Source organism: Colobus angolensis, unplaced genomic scaffold (assembly GCF_000951035.1).
Source record: "Colobus angolensis palliatus isolate OR3802 unplaced genomic scaffold, Cang.pa_1.0 Scaffold406, whole genome shotgun sequence".
NCBI classification, from domain to species: Eukaryota; Metazoa; Chordata; class Mammalia; order Primates; family Cercopithecidae; genus Colobus; species Colobus angolensis.
Genome location: NW_012117444.1, coordinates 288733 through 306120, shown reverse-complemented (window position 1 = coordinate 306120; position 17388 = coordinate 288733). Strand labels below are relative to the sequence as shown.

Here is a 17388-nt window from a genome sequence, read left to right as displayed (position 1 = left end):
CATGAGCCTGGAATCCTTGCCAAGTTAAAGAAGACACATAGCAGACTACGTAGTTTGTGATTCCATTGATAACAAATGTCCAGAATAGATAAATCCATAGAGACAGAAGGTAGATTTTGGTTGCCAGGGACTGAAAGGAGTGGCTAAAGGGCATGAGGTTTCTATTTTTTTGTGGGGAGACAAGGTCTTGCTGTCACCCAGGCTGGAGTGCAGTGGTGCTCCAATGCCTGCTCTCCACCCTACTTCATAGTTCACTGCAGCCTTGAGCTCCTGGCTCAAGTAATCCTCCCACCTCAGCCTCCCAGATAGCTGGGACTACAGACGTACACCACCATGCTCAGACTTTCTAAAAGTTTTTCATAGAAATGGAGTCTCTGGCCAGGCGTGGTGGCTCACACCTGTAATCCCAGTATTTTGGGAGGCCGAGGTGGGCAGATCACCTGTGGTCAGGAGTTTGAGACCAGCCTGAGGCAACATGGCAAAACCCCATCTTTACTAAAAAATACAGTTATTAGCTAGGTATGGTGGTATGCACCTGCAGTCCCAACTACTTGGGAGGCTAAGGCGGAAGAATTATTTGAACCCAGGAGGTGGAGGTTGCAGTGAGCTGAGATTGCACCACTGCACACCAGCCTGGGAAACAGTGAGACTGTGTCTTAAAAAAAAAAAAAAAAAAAAAAGTCTTGCTATGCTGCCCAGACTGGTCTCAAAATCCTGGATTCAAGTGCTGCTCCCACCCACCTCAGCCTCCCGAAGTGCCGGGATCATGGGGATGAGCGACCACGTCGGGCCTGGGGTTTCTTTTTGAGCTGATGCAAATGTTCTCAAATTGACTGGTGATCGTTTTACATGTTTGTGAATATACGAATAGCCCTTGAATTGCACACTTTAAATGGGTGCATTGCAGGGCATGTGAATTACCAAAAACACTGCTAGAAGAGAATGGGTGAGAATCCTTAGAATCCAATGGTAAGAAATGTGCTGTGATCTTATGCCTCCTTCGACCCATAATTAAGAAGCCTTCCATTGTGTGTACCGAATGAGTTGCTGGTTGGACTTTTGTTTTTTGGGCGTTTTTTTGTGTGTGTATGTGTGTGGCAGGGTCCCACTCTGTCACCCAGGCTGTAGTGCAGTGGTACGATGTTGGCTCACTGCAACCTCCCCGTCTCACGTTCAAGCGATTCTCCTGCTTCAGCCTCCTGAGTAGCTGGGGTGATAGGCATGTACCACCACGCCCGGCTAATTTTTGGTACAGACAGGGTTTCACCATGTTGGCCAGGCTGGTCTCAAACTTCTGACCTCAAGGGATCCACCTGCCTCGGCCTCCCAAATTGCTGGGATTACAGGCCTGAGCCACCACGTCCACCCTGGTTGGGTTTTTGGTCTGTTAGCATGCTATCCCCACAGAGGCTGAGAAAAGCCATGTGTTCTGCTGGGAAGGCTGGTTAATGTCAGGAGGACCATGGCGATGCTACGAGCAGCTCACATTTTAGGTGCTTGCTCTAGGCCAGGCACCAGCAGGGCACTTTGCTGTGTTTACATTCAGTTCTCACAACACACCTGCACTGTGGGCACCACAGAGCTTGCTTCTTACAAGCCAGAACTGATGCTGGAAGAGGTTCCCTGATTTCACTGTGACCCCTGCTGTCCATCACCCCGGGGCAAACTGGGTTCAGAACTCCAGACCCGCATACCTGGCCTCCTGCTCGACCTGCTCCTCCAGCTGTGCAATCTTGGCCTCCAGCGCCGCGACAGTGGACTTGAACTTGGACTTGACGGCCCCCTCCATCTCCTGGAGCTTGCTCCTAAGCTCCTTGTTCTGCCGCTCGAGCTGCTGCCGGGCACTCTCATTCTTCTGGGCCGTGCTGCGCTCTGTGGCCAGCTCGTTGCTGAGCTGCTCGGCCTGGGGAGGAGAGTGAAGGCTGTGAGGTGGACTCGGGGAAGCCCAGGACAGGGCACTGAGACCATGCACCTCCTTCTGCTGCCTCCAGCCTCGTTTGGCCTCTGCACGAGTCCCTTGATCCGGGCGCCCTGTGCTGCTCTCCTTCATCCTGTAAAACTCCACTCAAGAGCTTCTTCCAGGCTGGGCACTGTGGCGCACGCCTGTAATCCCAGCACTTTTGGAAGCTGAGGCGGGCAGATCACTTGAGGTTAGGAATTCGAGACCTGCCTGGCCAACATGGTGAAACCCCGTCTCTATTAAAAATATAAAAATTAGCCAGGCAGTGGTGACACACGCCTGTAGTCCCAACTACTTGGGAGGCTGAAGGAGGAGAATCCCTTGAACTTGGGAGGCAGAGGTTGCAGTGAGCCAAGATTGCGCCACTGCACCCCAGCCTGGGCAGCAGAGTGAGACCCTGTCTCCAAAAAAAAGAGGTGCTTCCACAAGTGTCACAGTGCCACCCAGGCTGAGCGAGTGACTTGTCCCTTGCTTTCTCCATCCTGGTGTCGCCTGGAGAACGATGCCTGTTCACCCTACACCACAAGGGGCTGCAGGTCACAGGATGGTCCCTAGTGCCCATCATGGAACTGGTGCTCAGTGACATCACCAAGGGCCCACTGGATAAGGCCAGAGCTTCAGCTGGGGGAAAACACGATGAAAGAGCACCCCAAGGCCCCGACTCCAGGGACGGCCGTGAGGTACAGGGAGCCAGACACGCCGTGGCTGGAAAATGAGACACTGCAGCGTGGAGATGGGTGTTCTGAAGACAGCAGCCTGGGCACTGGTGTAAGGGCCCTGGATCTCTACTCTCAGGCCCCGCCACCCTCTTGTCCCTCAATCCGGGGCCTGCACGCAGGAAGCCGCCATGCGTGTGTTGACCGGTGCAGGATCCCGCTGCAGGTGAGACAGTAGGCAGCGAGACTGTGATGCCCAGGCAGCCCTCACCTGCTGTGTGGCTTTGCGGACCCGGTCACTCATGGCCTCCATGTTGCCCTGCTCCTCCTCCAGCTCCTCCTCCAGCTGGGCAATCCGGGCCTCCAGGCGGCGCTTCTCGTCCTGTAGTGCGTTCCTGGGGGAAGGGCAGCCATGTTGGGGGCCTCCACCGTCCCCTGACTTAGAAGATGCCCCTCCTTGGAGTGATGCCTCAGGGGGATTGCCCTCATCTAGTGGGGGAAACTGAGGCTTGGAGAGGCTTAGAAGATTCATCTGTAGTTACACAGCCAGGAAGTGGACGTCCGGGACTTGGACCGGGTCCGTGTCAGCAAAGCTGGAACTGGGATGGGGACCAGCACACTCCTCCCTGACTCTTCTTTGCCCCCCCTTCTCCCCACAGCTACTTTTTGGGAATGAATGAAAGCAGCCACACCCCCAAACAGAGGCATGAAAGCACTGAGGGAAAACCTAACCACCGTGGGTCTGTCCCCAATCTCAGAGGATGCTTTGTCAGCAGCAGCATTGAAATGGGGGTCCAGGGCCAGGCACGGTGGCTCACACCTGTAATCACAGCACTTTAGGAGGCCAGGGTAGGAGGATCACCTGAGGTCGGAGTTCAAGACTAGCCTGGCCAACGTGGTGAAACCCTGCCTCTACTAAAATTATAAAAATTAGCCAGGGTTGGTGGCGCACACCTGTAGTCTCAGCTGTTCAGGAGGCTGAGGCAGGAGAATCACTTGAACCTGGGAGGTGGAGGTTGCAGTGAGCCGAGATCTCACTACTGCCCTCCAGCCTGGATGACAGAATGAAACCGTGTCTCGAAAAAAATTAATAAAATGGGGGTCAAGGATGCTGCCTCTCCCGACATCCTCTGCTTCAGAGCCGACTTCCTCCCTTCAGTTTCCTACCTTCCCGACAGGCTACTGGCCAGCTCCTCTGCCAGTTCCTCCTTCTCAAGGTCCGCCTGTTTGCGAGCCCTCTCAGCTGCGGCGAGGTCCTAGGTGGGTGGGAGGAAGCCTGCTGTCTGCCAGGGAAAGGCCAAGCCCCACCGAGAGTCCACCCTGCCTCCTCAGCCACCCTTGAAAGTACATGTTCTTCCTCTGAGCTCAGGGAAGGCCCCACGAATCCATAGAGGAGGGAAGCATGTGTCTTTCTAGAAAGGTGGAGCCCACAGGAGGAGGAAATGAAATCTGGGAATGCACAGACTGGAGCTGCCAAGGGTTGCTACCATGACACCCGCATCTGAGTCTCTCCTAGCAAGACAAGGCTTTACCTCTTGTAGCTGCATGAGGTCTGCTTCTAAGCTCTTGGCTTTCTTCTCATTCTCCTTGGCTGTGGCAAAGATCTCATCTCTGGAGGCACGGGCATCTTCCAGCTCTCTTTGAAAGTCCTTCATCTGAGCCTGCATGAGTCAACAGGAAGGAAAGCTCAGATGTCCTTACTGCCCCAAGTTCTGCTGTCCAGTTTAGCTTTGCACATCCACCCCCTTGGATTTTATGCAGTGGACCACAAAGAAGTTCCCATTGCATGAGGATGGCCCTCAGTCCCAGGTGGCTGGTGGCGGGCTGGGAGCACCATTCTGGATGGGCTCCACAGACCTGCCTGAGAAGCCGAGCCCCTGATGTGATCTGAGGGCAGTGGCCAAATACCTCATAATGTTGCCCTACCCAGGGCAGGAGACAGCCACCAAAACCTGAATGGTGCTAGAAAAGCCCCAGCTGAACCCACACCAATGGCAGGTGTGGGCTGGCTTCCTGGAGCCTGCTCTGCTGACTTTGGTGGCCTGAGGGGACTGTGGCCTCCCTCCGCCCATGCCCCGAGCTCCTAGTGTCACCCACCTGCAGTTTGCGTAGCTGCTTGATGGCTTCCTCCCTCCCCTTGATGGCGGAGTCGGCCTGAAGCTCCAGGTCTTTCAGGTCCCCTTCCAGCTTTTTCTTCGCTGCAGCCGCCAGGGCACGTTGCTTTCGCTCGTCTTCCAGTTCCGTCTCATACTCGTGAAGCTGGGCGAGGAAGAGAGATGTGTGCTGCCCCACTTGTCCCTGGGAGGTCCTTTAGCCCACCCAGGCAGCACGTCATTGCACCCCTTCCCCAGCACATCCCTGCTGTGAGGCAGGCATCTCATCCCAAGTTGCAGATGAGAAAACGGAATCTCACGGGGTGCGGGTGGCTCATGCCTATAATCCCAGCACTTTGGGAGGCCAACAGGAGAATGGATCACTTGAGGCCAGGAGTTCAAGACCAGCCTGGCCAACGTGGTGAAACCTCGTCTCCCCTTAAAAAAAAAAAAATTAGCTGGGTACGGTGGCGTGTGCCTGTAATCTGAGCTGCTCGAGAGGCTGAGGCAGGAGAACTGCTTGACCCCAGGAGGCAGAGGTTGCAGTGAGCTGAGATAACGCCACTGCACTCCATACTGGGCAACAGAGCGAGACTCTGTTTCAAAAAAAAAAAAAAAACAAAAAAAAAACGAAGTTTCCATGCCGACTGTAAGAGGTGGTGATAGGAATGAACAAGGCCTGACCTCCCTCTGCTGGCCTCCCCGGCAGCACGCACCTGTCTCTGCAGTTGCCTTCTCTTCTCCTCATTCTGCTCGTCCCGGGCTTGGAGATCCCTCTCGAACTGGCCCTTGAGCGCCTGCATGTTGACTTCCAGCCGCAGCTTGGCGTCCTCCGTGGCCTGCAGCTCGTCCTCCAGCTCTTCCAGCTGCGTCTTCATCTCCTCCATCTGGGTCTCCAGGGCCCGCTTGGACTTCTCCAGCTCATGGACCTGCCGGCACGGTTGAGAAACCCACCGTGAGCGGCAGCACAGGAGGTCAGGGAGGTGGCTCCCACAGGATGCATGGCCGGGACTCAAGATGGCCCCTGAGAGCTCGGACCCCCCAACTCAGACCCATCCTCGACTGCCATTCTCAGCCCCTCCCAGCCCCTGCACCAGTCCAATAAACCTTCCATTTCCAAAGATAGTTCGCTGTGAAAAAGGCCCAGAGCCAGCTTCTCCCATGGACTGGTGAACGGCACAGAGGGTGGGTGGGCGAAACTTGGACAAGAAAACAATGCAGAGCCACTTACGTTCTTGCCCACGTCATCCTTGGAGCTGACCAGGTCTTCCATTTCGGCTTTGAGCATTTTGTTGGTCCGCTCGAGTTCCTCTTTGGCTTCCAAGGCCTCTTCAAGGGCCCGAGCCAGGGACAGGGCTTTGGTTTCCTTCTCTCTGGCTTCTGCCTCGGCTCTGTCCCTCTCATCCGCGTATTTGGAAGAGATGTTTTTCTCCTCGGCTAACAACTGCAACACAGCATAAGACCCAGAGGTGACTTCTAGGCACATCCGGGGTCAGCTTCACTGAATTGTAAATACCGGAGAAAAGCCCAGTGTCCTGCCGAATGTATCGAGGTGCAGGTGTAAGCAATGTAGGTTATCTATGGGAGTGGTTTATAGAATCATCTGGCCTTCTGAATTCTACATCAACCTTACGCAGAGCCAGAAATCAGCTGAATCGTTTTTTTTGTTGGTTTGTTTGTTTTAGATGGAGTCTCACTTTGTCACCAAGGCTGGAGTGCAATGGCACAGTCTTGGTTCACTGCAACTCTGCCTCCTGGGGTCAAGCAATTCTCCTGTCTTGGCCTCCCCAGTAGCTGGGATTACAGGTGCCCACCACCACGACCGGCTAATTTTTGTATTTTAAGTAGAGACAGGGTTTTGCCATGTTGGCCAGCCTGGTCTCGATCCCTTGACCTCAAGTGAGCCTCCTGCCTCTGCCTTCCAAAGCACTGAGATGACAGGTATGAGCCGCCACACCTGGCCAAATTGTGCTTCGAAACCCCTAAAGCTGCCCACATTGCTTAGAGCACACTGAGGTCAAAGTGACATTTAAAGCTACCAGAAGCTAGTTATTATTTTGTTTCATGGCCAAAAGTAGCTATTAATATCTCAAAAAAGTATCCTAAGGGTCTTAGTAGGGAAACGGTAAGTGTGGGTGGTCCTGCATACACCTCTCTCTGCTTGGAGAAGCAACTCAGAGAACATTCCATGCTCACGTTAATCTCATCTTCACAGAGGACAGAGCAGATTATAAACTGTAATATCCAAAAGCCAAACTTCCACTATTCAGCAAAGACAGGGACCCCTGAATGGCACAGTCAACACAAAAATCCCTTGCTACGTGTGACACTGCACTACACTGTGACAGGAAAATAAAAGCAACCTCAGGCCTTCAACCAGATAACGAAGCGGTGAAGATGAGCTGACGGCTCAGGGGAGAGGTGGCTGATGGGAAGAGGAGGAACTGGGATGTCATCTAAAGTCCTGACAGTATGAGGCCAGTCAGGGAGGGGTAAGGAACCCTCAGGCATCTGGCATTTAGCCTCACTGTACAATCTTCATTTTCTTTATTTTTGAGACAGAGTTTTTCCTCTATCACTCAGGCTGGGGTACAGTGGCACAATCTCGGCTCACTGCAACCTCCGCCCCACCCTGGGTTCAAGCGATTCTCCTGCCTCAGCCTCCCAAGTAGCAGGGATAACAGGCATGTGCCACGACGCCCAGCTAATTTTGGTATTTTTAGTAGAGACAGAGTTGCACCGTGTTGGCCAGGCTGGTCTCAAACCCCTGACCTCAAGAGATCCACCCGCCTCAGCCTCCCAAAGTGCTAGGATTGTAGGTGTGAGCCACCGTGCCTGGCCTCTCAAACTGATTTTTAGAATAACCCTGAGTCACCTGTAAACTACATCGTATTTACTAAATAATAATATATCTTAAAAGTTGGTATTTAGGGGTTTGGGTCATACAGCGGTCTGCATTTTCCATACAATTAAGAGTGGTGCATTTCATCACATATAAGTTTTACCCCAAAAGAAGCAAAACTATGTTTAAAAATAAACTCTAATTAATATGCAATGTTGAAGTGCGGAAGGGGAAACGTACTGATGTAATTTGGTCTGAAATGTACCCAAGAGATAAGGCATGATAGATAGAATTAGTCTTTATAAATAAATATGTGAGCCAGGCATAGTGGCTCATACCTATAATCCCAGCACTTTGGGAGGCCAAGGCAGGCAGATCATGTGAGGCCTGGAATTTGAGACCAGCCTGGACAACATGGCAAAACCTCATCTCTACTAAAAATACAAAAATTAGCCAGACATGGTGGTGTACTCCTATAATCCCAGCTACTTGAGAGGCTGAAGCAGGAGAATCACTTGAACCCAGGAGGCAGAGGTTGCAGTGAGCTAAGATCGCACCACTGCACTCCAGCCTGGGTGACAGAGCTAGACCCTGTCTCAAAATAAATAAATATGTGATAAAGTTCATATAATACAGTGTCAATGACTTGAGTAAAGGTGGTGGCCTTACAGATGTTCACTGTACAATTCTGTCAACGTTTCTGTGTGCTTGGAGTTTCACAGAATGAAATCTTAGGGAAGAGTGGTATTAACAGTATAGAAACTGAATTACTTGGGAGACTACTCAATAGGTATTCCATAAATATTTTTAGTGAATGAAATATGCACCTCATTCCTTCTTGAGGCTAGAAACTAAGGCATCACGATGTGCGCAGGTGACCCTCATGGTGCTGGTACCCAGAAAAGTCACAAGACATCAAGACTTCTCTGCCATCCTTACTGTGACCCGGTAGCCTTAATGCTCCATGGTCGCCCAAGACAAGCTAAGAGAGCCTCCCATGGCTCCCCACAGAGTGGAGAGGGGATGCAGGCACGGGCGGGAGCCACACGTCATACTCTGCAGAGCTGATTCCCCCACCCAGCGTCCACGGCCAGAGTGGAGGACACCCCATGCCCTCTACCTGATCAAACTTCCTCTGCTTCTTTTCCAGGTTGGACACGAGTTGCCGCTGGTTGTCCAAGTCGACGACCAGGTCGTCCAGCTCTTGCTGAAGCCTGTTCTTGGTCTTTTCCAGTTTATCATAAGCGGCCGCCTTCTCCTCGTACTGCTGGGTGAGGTTCTCGATCTCCTTCTGGAATCTCTTCTTCCCCTCTTCCAGAGCTTCCACGGTGCTGGCAAAGTCCTGCAGCTTCTTCTTCGAGTCGGAGAGCTACAAGGACAGCGTCCAGGGTAGGGTGAGAGGGGGACCATGAGTGACCCCTGTCCCTGGCTCCACAGACTCTGGGAAGCGAAAACCATGTCTCTTTGTTGGAGAAACCCAATAGCAGGGGAAGCTGGGGGGTCAAGCACCATCGCACCAACACTCCACCACGATCTGCCTGTGGGGGATCTCAGCGCAGAGAAGTTGAGAGGACCCGTGACGGAAGCAAGGGGACAGGGCAGGCACCTGGATGTTGAGAGTGGAGATGTGACGCTCCAGGTTCTGCTTGGCCTCCATCTCCTCATCCAGCTGGTCTTGCAAGCTGTTCCGCTCCTCCTCCAGCTGGCGCAGCTTCGTAGACACATTGAGCTTCTGCCGGGTTTCTTCTTGAAGCAGCTCCTGCAAAAGGGACGCACGGAGGTCCCAGGGACCCGCCCCGAGGAAGGCCACCCCCCAGGTCCCCTGGATGATGTGGCAGGACACTCACCTGGGTGTCCTGGAGCTGGGAACTGAGGGACGCCACGTCCTTGGCCAGCTTAATGGCCTTCCCCTCGGCCTCGTTAAGCATCCCCGTGACGCTCTCGACTTCATTCTGAGGGTGCCAAGAGACTGTTAGTCAAAGCCTCTAGAAAGGGATCCTCATTAAAAGGAGCCCTTTTTACTCAAAACACGTGGTGTACCCTCGTGGGCTAGGACTTGGGGTGTCCGCTGATTGAGAAAATACCTCCACAAGGTATGGGACTCTGATAAAAAAACAAAAAAAGTCTGTGGCTCGAAGGGAATTCCGTCACCTATGAGTTGGGACCCTGGCCCTCGACTCTGTGGTTCTAAGAACTTATTTGAGCCCCAATTATATTGACTGGGACCTGATCCCACTAAATGGATCCTAGATCCCTGCCAAGGTTGGTAGAGACAAAGCAGCAGGTCTGAGAGTCCAGACGAGGTGCTCTGGCTGGTCCACTCTCTAAGGCTGGAGACAGGAGACCAGGATGGTACTTAAATGTCCAAGGGATGCTGTTCCGTCCCCTCCTTCTTCACTCCTACTCTTTGTCCCTTCACTGACCCTGATGGCCAAAGCCAGAGACTCAGACCCTAAAGGTAAAAACACCCTGTGTGTATTCTCTGGCTTTTACTCCCTAGTGTCTCTGCATAAGTCCCTTTGAAGCTGTTAGCCTACCCCTCCATCTCTTCCACTGACAAGGAGGCTATGAATGATCTTGACACTGCTTATATGAGGGCAGCAAAACCGCTGCTCTCAACTGCATGTGGGAAAAAAAAAACATCTCACTCAATGCTTCCCCTGCCCCTTGGTCCCTAGCTGTGAACATGTTAAATATTTATGAAAACGTTGGCCGCATCCCCACGAGTGGAAAGGCAGGCTAACTGTCTGTTCCAAGTGAAAGAAGACCAAAGACAAATAGACCATGTCACTCATCAGCTTAAAACCCCTCAAGAGCTTCGCATCACCCAGAGGGAGGACCAACATACCTGTAATAGGTCTGCAAAACCCCACATCATCCGGGTACAACCTCCTCCTCCCACCGCACTCTGTACTGTCTCCCCCTACCCCCAACCCCAACTGGGCACTCCAGCTCTACTGGTCATTTGTCTCTCTCCTAATTTTTCTACTTACCACAGGGCCTTTGCACATGCTGTTCCCTCTGCCTGGTAGACTTATCCATGCTCCTTAGGGAAGCTTTTGTGGCCCCTCCTCCCCCAGGTTAGGCCTCCTGGTTATTTACACTTAGCCATCATGTGCCTTCCCTTTGCTGCATCACTTGACATTCATTTATGTGATTATTCATGTCTTCCTTTCCCCTTACTCGGCTGGAGTCCTACTGGGGCAGGGACAGTGTCTCTTCTTGCTTGCTGCTGTTTCTCAGGATTAAGCACAGTGCCTGGCATACAGCAGGTACTCAATAAATACTTGTCAAATTGGCAAAGGGAGGTTTTTTTTTTTTTTTTTTTTTTTTTTTTCCTGAGACAGAGTTTTGCTCTTTTGGCCCAGGCTGGAGTGCAATGGTGCGGTCTCTGCACACTGCAACCTTTGTCTCCCGGGTTCAAGCGATTCTCCTGCCTCAGCCTCCCGAGTAGATGGGATTACAGGCACCCACCACCACTCCTGGCTAATTTTTAAATATTTTTAATATTTCTAATATTTTTAGTAGAGACTTTTCACCATGTTGGCCAGACTGGTCTCAAACCTCTGACCTCAGGTGATCCACCCACCTCTGCCTCCCAAAGTGCTGGGATTATAGGCATGAGCCACCACGCCCAGCCAGAAGGTTTTTTTAATATTTAAGTGAACAGGGAGATCATCGCCCCCTCTCTGGGAACGCAACTAGAGGAAAGGACTTGGCTTGCAGCAAGAGAGACCTCAGCGAGCCGGGAAGAGGCTCCTTCCCACAGAACTGGACACCACCCAGCACCGCCCACCACGCCACCACCTCACCTGCAGCTTGTGGACTTTGTCGTTGAGCTCCGCCCGGGCCCGCTCCCCATCGCTGCACTTGGACTGCAGCTCCTGCACCTGCGCCTCCAGCTTCTTCTTCTTGTGTTCCACCTCCTGCTTGGCCTGGCCCAGGACCCGCAGCTCCCCGGCCAGGTCTGCGTTCTCCTTCTCTAGCGTCTGCTTATTCTTGTCTAGGTTTGCCTTGGCCTGGCGAAGGAAGCAGAGGGGAGGGAGAACGTTTCAGACCCTGCCCTTTCCTCCCTCAGAGAGGTCCAGGAAGGCACATGGCAGGGGGCACACTATCACCCGTAAGAGATTTGGGGTTTTTATTTTTGTTGTTTATTTTTTTGAGATGGTGTCTTACTCTGTTACCCAGGCTTCATTGCCGTGGCGCGATCTCGGCTCACTGCAACCTCCACCTCCCGGGTTCAAGCTATTCTCCTGCCTCAGCTGCCCACCACCACACCCAGCTAATTTTTGTATTTTTAGTAGAGACAAGGTTTCACCATGTTAGCCAGGCTGGTCTCAAACTACTGACCTCAAGTGATCTACCCATCTTGGCCTCCCTAAGTGCTGGTATTACAGGTATGAGCCGCTACGCCCGGCTGATACTTTGGATTCTACTTTCATAAAGCTCATGGGTTACAATCTGGAATCCCACAAGTGGTGTCCAACCTGCCGTCATGTCCCCTTTGACCCCTTCACTACTTTTTAAAAAATGAGTTGCCAACGTTTTAATAAATGTCACATAAAAATCTGGATTCCCAGCTTCTTTTTCAAAAAACTTTGTTTGAAGGCCCGTCATGGCAGCTCATACTTGTCATCCTAGCACTTTGGGAAACAGGCAGGAGGATTGCTTCAGGCTAGGAGTTCAAGACCAGCCTGGGCAATGTAGTGAGTGAGAGACCCATATCTACTAAAATAAAACATTAGCTGGGTGTGGGGGGCACACACCAGCAGTCCCAGCTACTGGGGAGGCTGATGGCAGGATCACTTGAGCCCAGAAATTAGAGGCTGCAGTGAGCTATGATCACACCACTGTACTCCAGCCTGGGCAACAAAGTGAGACCCTGTTTCAGAAATAAGTAGCTTTGGGAGGCCAAGGCAGGTGGATCACTTGAGGTCGGGAGTTCGAGACCAGCCTGGCCAACATGGCAAAACCACATCTCTACTAAAAATAGAAAAATTAGCTGGTGGTGGCGCACGCCTATAGTCCCAGCTACTGGGGTGGCTGAGGCAAAAGTATTGCTTGAACCTGGGAGGTGGAGGTTACTGTGAACCAAGATCACGCCGCTGCATTCCAGCCTGGGTGACAGAGTGAGACTCCATCTCAATCAATCAATCACTCTAACATTCTATATCGTGACTGTGGTGGTGGTTACACAATACACATTTGTTTAAAATTAATGGAGCAGTAAAATGGATACATTTTACTGCATATGCCTCAGTAATCCTAAACTTCAACAATAACACAACGAAAGATCTGGAAACGGGCTCTTGCTTTCCTTCAAGGCAGCAATCTGCCAGATCTGAGTAGCGGCTGGCTCTGCAGGTGGGGCAGTCACATTTCACTGCCCCTGTCCTTCACAGGTGTCGTGTGGTTGACACTACTACTTCTGTCCTAGTTAAGGGAAACTTATTTTATGGAACCAGCTCCTGTAGGCATGTAAGTTGCCCTACAGGAAAAAAAAAAAGTGTGTTGGAGCCGGGCGCAGTGGCTTATGCCTGTAATCCCAGCACTTTGGGAGGCTGATGCAGGCAGGTCACTTGAGGTCAGGAGTTTGAGACCAACCTGGTCAACATGGTGAAACCCCATCTCTATTGAAAATACAAAAATTAGCCAGACATGGTGGCAGTCACCTATAATCCCAGCTACTCAGGAGGCTGAAGCAGGAGAACTGCCTAAATCTGGGAGGCAGAGGTTGCAGTGAGCCAAGATCGCGCCACTGTACTCCAGGCTGGGCGACAGAGTGAGACTTTGTCTCAAAAAAAAAAAAAAAGTGTGTTGGGCAAAAGCAGGATGGGGTGAGGGGCTTCTTTCCAGGTTGTAGAGAAGGGGAAAGAGAGAAGTGCACGTATCCCGAGAGGAGAGGACCCACCACTCAGCCTTCCCACGGTCCCTGGGAGGTGCTGGGCATTGATGCCAGGCCTCCCTCCAAGACATGACTAACAGCTGCCGGACCTTAGATGGGGACAAGGAGTCTCTCGGTGGGAACAAAGCAGTGAAGTGGGGACCCTAGAGGACATGGGCTCCCAGAAACCTTAGCCCAGCCTAGGACCCCAGAACTGGGGAGCCCAGGTAGGAGCTGATGTTAAATGTTTCCCCCACAAGCAGGTGGAACCAGGTCCATACGTCAGGATTCAAGCTGTTAGAGGCAAAGGCCTCTTTTTCCCTGCACCTGAGATGGGCAGAGGTTCCCACCTTTACCTGCTTTGTGTGGGTCAGTAATGGACATGCTGTCTGCTGGTGGTCTTAACTGAGTCTTCCCAAAGAGGCATGGCTGGGAATGGGCTTGACTTCCAGCCCTTGTTCACGTCTAATGACCCCTAAGCATGGGGAGGGTCAGTGACTCTGTCTGGGGCCTCACTCTTCCAACCATAATTTTTTTTTTTTTTTTTTTGGAAACGGAGTCCCATTCTGTTGCCCAGGCTGGGGTGCAGTGGCACAATCTTGGCTCACTGCAACCTTTGCCTCCTGGGTTCAAGTGGTTCTCGTGCCTCAGCCTCCCAAGTAGTTGGGATTACAGGCGACCGCCACCATGCGCAGCTAATTTTTGTATTTTTAGTAGAGACGGGGTTTTGCCATGTTGGCCAGACTGGTCTCAAACTCCTGACCTCAGGTGATCTGCCTGCCTCAGCCTCCCAAAGTGCTGGGATTACAGGTGTGAGCCACCGTGCCCGACCTCCAACCATAAAGCTAAAAGGGACATGTGGGAATAACCCATTTCAATTAAAATCGTCTAAAAATAAAAAGTAGGCTGGGAGTGGTAGCTCATGTCTGTGATCCTAGCACCTTGGGAGTCCAAACTGGGAGGACTGCTTGAAGTCAGTAGTTTGAGGCCAGCCTGAGCAACATAGTAAGATACCCATCTCTACAAAAAGTTAAAAATTAGCTGGGCATGGTGGCAGAAGCCTGTAAGTCCCACCTACCAGGGAGGCTGAGGCAAGAGGATCGCTTGAGCCCAGGAGTTCGAGACTGCAGTGAGCCAAGATTACACCACTGCACTGCAGCCTGGGTAACAGAGTAAGACCTTGTCTCTAAAAACAAAGTTTTTAAAAAATAAAAAGTAACTTTTGAACATAATACAAGGAACACAATTGAATGGGGGAATATGTATTGGCATAGTTACAACTAGCAAAATCCGATTTGTCCAAAATACACAGAGGTGACAAAATTGTTGAGGGTTAGTATTTAGATCCCACTCGACAAGTAGTAAGAGTCCATTGATTCATTTGGAGAGTGAGGGTGAGCTCAGTCCCGTGCAGTGCTTTTCAGAGGGTCCTCCCGACACCACCTCCATCAGGATCAATGGCAGGCCTGGAAATTTTTACTTTAACGGGAGTCACAGGTGAAATGAAATTAATTTGTAAAGCACTTGGAATAGTGTCTGGCACATAAGTGCTACACTTTTTATTGTATTGTTTTACTTACTATTTTTATGTAAACAATTGAGGTTCCAACAGACCAGGCAATGAACCAGCCCCCAGAAAGGTATTCAGTAAACCACCACATGGAAGACAGTTCACCTTGACTAGTTGATGCAGTTTAGATCTATGTCCCCACCCAAACCTCATGTTCAATTGTAATCTCATGTTCTACTGGATTACAACTGAACATGAGATTTGGGTGGGGACATAGATCCAAACCGTAAAACTAGTCAAGGTGAACATTGGGGCCTGGTGGGAGGTGATTGGATCACGGGGGCAGTGTGTGTGTGTGAGTGACAGAGTCTTGCACTGTCGCCCAGGCTGGAGCGCAGTGGCGCGATCTTGGCTTACTGCAACCTCCGCCTCCCCAGTTCAAGTGACTCTCCTTCCTCGGCCTCCTCAGCTGAGATTACAGGCACCCACCAACACACCCCCAGCTAATTTTATTATTCTTTGTTTTGGTGAGACAGCAATTGATTCTTGTTCCCCAGGGTAGAGTGCAATGGCGCAATCTCATACTCGCTGCAACCTCCACCTCCCAGGTTCAAGTGATTCTCCTGCCTCAGCCTCCCAAGTAGCTGGGACTACAGGCGTGCGCCACCACGCCCACCTAATTTTTGTATTTTTAGTAGAGTCAGGGTTTCACCGTATTGCCCAGGCTGATCTCGAACTCCTGACCTCAGGTGATCTGCCTGCCTTGGCTTCCCAAAGTGCTGGGATTACAGGCGTGAGCCACTGCACCAGGCCTCATTTTATGTATTTTTAGCAGAGATGGGGTTTCACTATTTTGGTCAGGCTAGTCTTGAAATCCTGACTTGGTGATCCGTCGATCTCAGCCTCCCAAAGTGCTGGGATGACAAGCATGAGCCACGGCACCCGGCCTTTGGAGGCAGTTTCTAATGGTTTAGCACCATCCCTTTGGTGCTTCCCTCATGAGGTCTGGTTGTTTAAGTGTCTGGCACTCCCCATTCTCTCTCTTCTGCCCGCTCTGGTCAGGTAAAACGTGCTTGCTTCCCCTTTACCTTCCACCATGAGGGTAAGTTTCCTGAGGCCTCCCCAGAAGCAGAAGCTGCCATGCTTTCTGTACAGCCTGCAGAACCATGAGCCAATTAAGCCTCTCTATAAATTACCCAATCTCAGGGTGGGGTGCAGTGGCTCACACCTGTCATCTCAACACTTTGGGAGGCCAAGGCAGATGGATCACCTGAGGTCAGGAGTTCGAGATCAGCCTGGCCAACGTGGCGAAACCCCTTCTCTACTAAAAAAAAAAAAAAGAAAAACAAATTAGCTGGGCATGGTGGTGTGTGCCTGTAGTCCCAGCTACTTGGGAAGCTGAGTCTGGAGAATCATTTGAACTCAGGAGGTGGAGGCTGCAGTAAGCCGAGATCACGCCACTGAACTCCCGCCTGAGTGACAGAATAAGACTCCATTGCTCAAAAAATAAACAAACAAATAATCCAATCTCAGGTATTTCTGTATAGCAATGCAACAACGGACTAATACACTAGTGATAGAGCCAAATGCAAACTCCCAGCAATTTTTAGGCAATGCTGCACCCACTTAATCTAGTAGAACCGAAAGCTTCCACTGAAGGGGATGTAGAGGAGCTGGAACACTGAGGGTGACGTAACTTAGGCTTTCAGGAAAACTATCTGGCAGAAGGTCACAAGCTAAAAAACTTACCCTGGGGAATGAAACACAGGAACTACCCCAAAGGAGAGAAAAGTACCCAAGGTTCAGCATTCAGTACTGCTGTTTACCAGCTCCAACTCCCATGCACCCCAAAGAGCCCGCAACAGGACACAGTGATTTGACCGAGTCATTCTCAAATTACGCCGGAGAGAGCTGTTCTGCCACTGAAATCAAATAATGACAGTTTTCCTCCAGTCTTTTTTTTCACAAAAGAAAAATCGCTATGTTGCCCAGGCTGATCTGAAAGTCCTGGGCTCAAGCAGTCCTCCCTGCTTAGCCTCCCAAAGTGCTAGGATTCCAGGAGGCGTGAGCTGCCATGCCTGGCCTGCCTCCAGTCTGCAGAGAAATTAAAACGGATAGAACGTTCCCAGTTTTAAGTTTCATTTAAATTTCCTCCAAAGTGTTGTTACACCTTTGCTTATCCCTGAAGGGCAGTATATTAATAGGCCCCACCCATCCTACAGGCTTCCAGTCCCGTAGAGGCCAGAAAGTGGGGTCTAGGGCCAGACCATTTGGGTGCAAATCATGACTCTGTCACTTACCAGCAGTGTAACCTTGGGTAAGTCTCTTCACCTCTAGGTACCTTGGACCTCAGTTTCTTTGCTTGTAAAATGAGTTTAATAATACCTGTCTCACAGGGTGGTTGTGAAGATCAATTGACATACTAGTAGTATGAGAAGCATTT

General features: G+C 51.2%; 1 protein-coding gene across 1 annotated transcript in view; it reads right to left on the bottom strand.

Annotated features, from left to right (window-relative positions):
- The window catches only part of LOC105521724 (myosin-11-like), a 47999-nt gene that overhangs the window by 12241 nt on the left and 18370 nt on the right, over positions 1-17388 (bottom strand). The window contains exons 7-18 of the mRNA XM_011956016.1: positions 11364-11570; positions 9399-9503; positions 9158-9310; positions 8672-8920; positions 5941-6153; positions 5426-5638; positions 4714-4875; positions 4149-4277; positions 3784-3872; positions 2888-3011; positions 1687-1903; positions 1188-1207 (exon numbers count right to left, since the gene is read on the bottom strand). Coding sequence (XP_011811406.1) covers positions 1188-1207; positions 1687-1903; positions 2888-3011; positions 3784-3872; positions 4149-4277; positions 4714-4875; positions 5426-5638; positions 5941-6153; positions 8672-8920; positions 9158-9310; positions 9399-9503; positions 11364-11570 — 1881 coding nt within the window. The remainder of the gene's footprint in view (positions 1-1187; positions 1208-1686; positions 1904-2887; positions 3012-3783; positions 3873-4148; positions 4278-4713; positions 4876-5425; positions 5639-5940; positions 6154-8671; positions 8921-9157; positions 9311-9398; positions 9504-11363; positions 11571-17388) is intronic.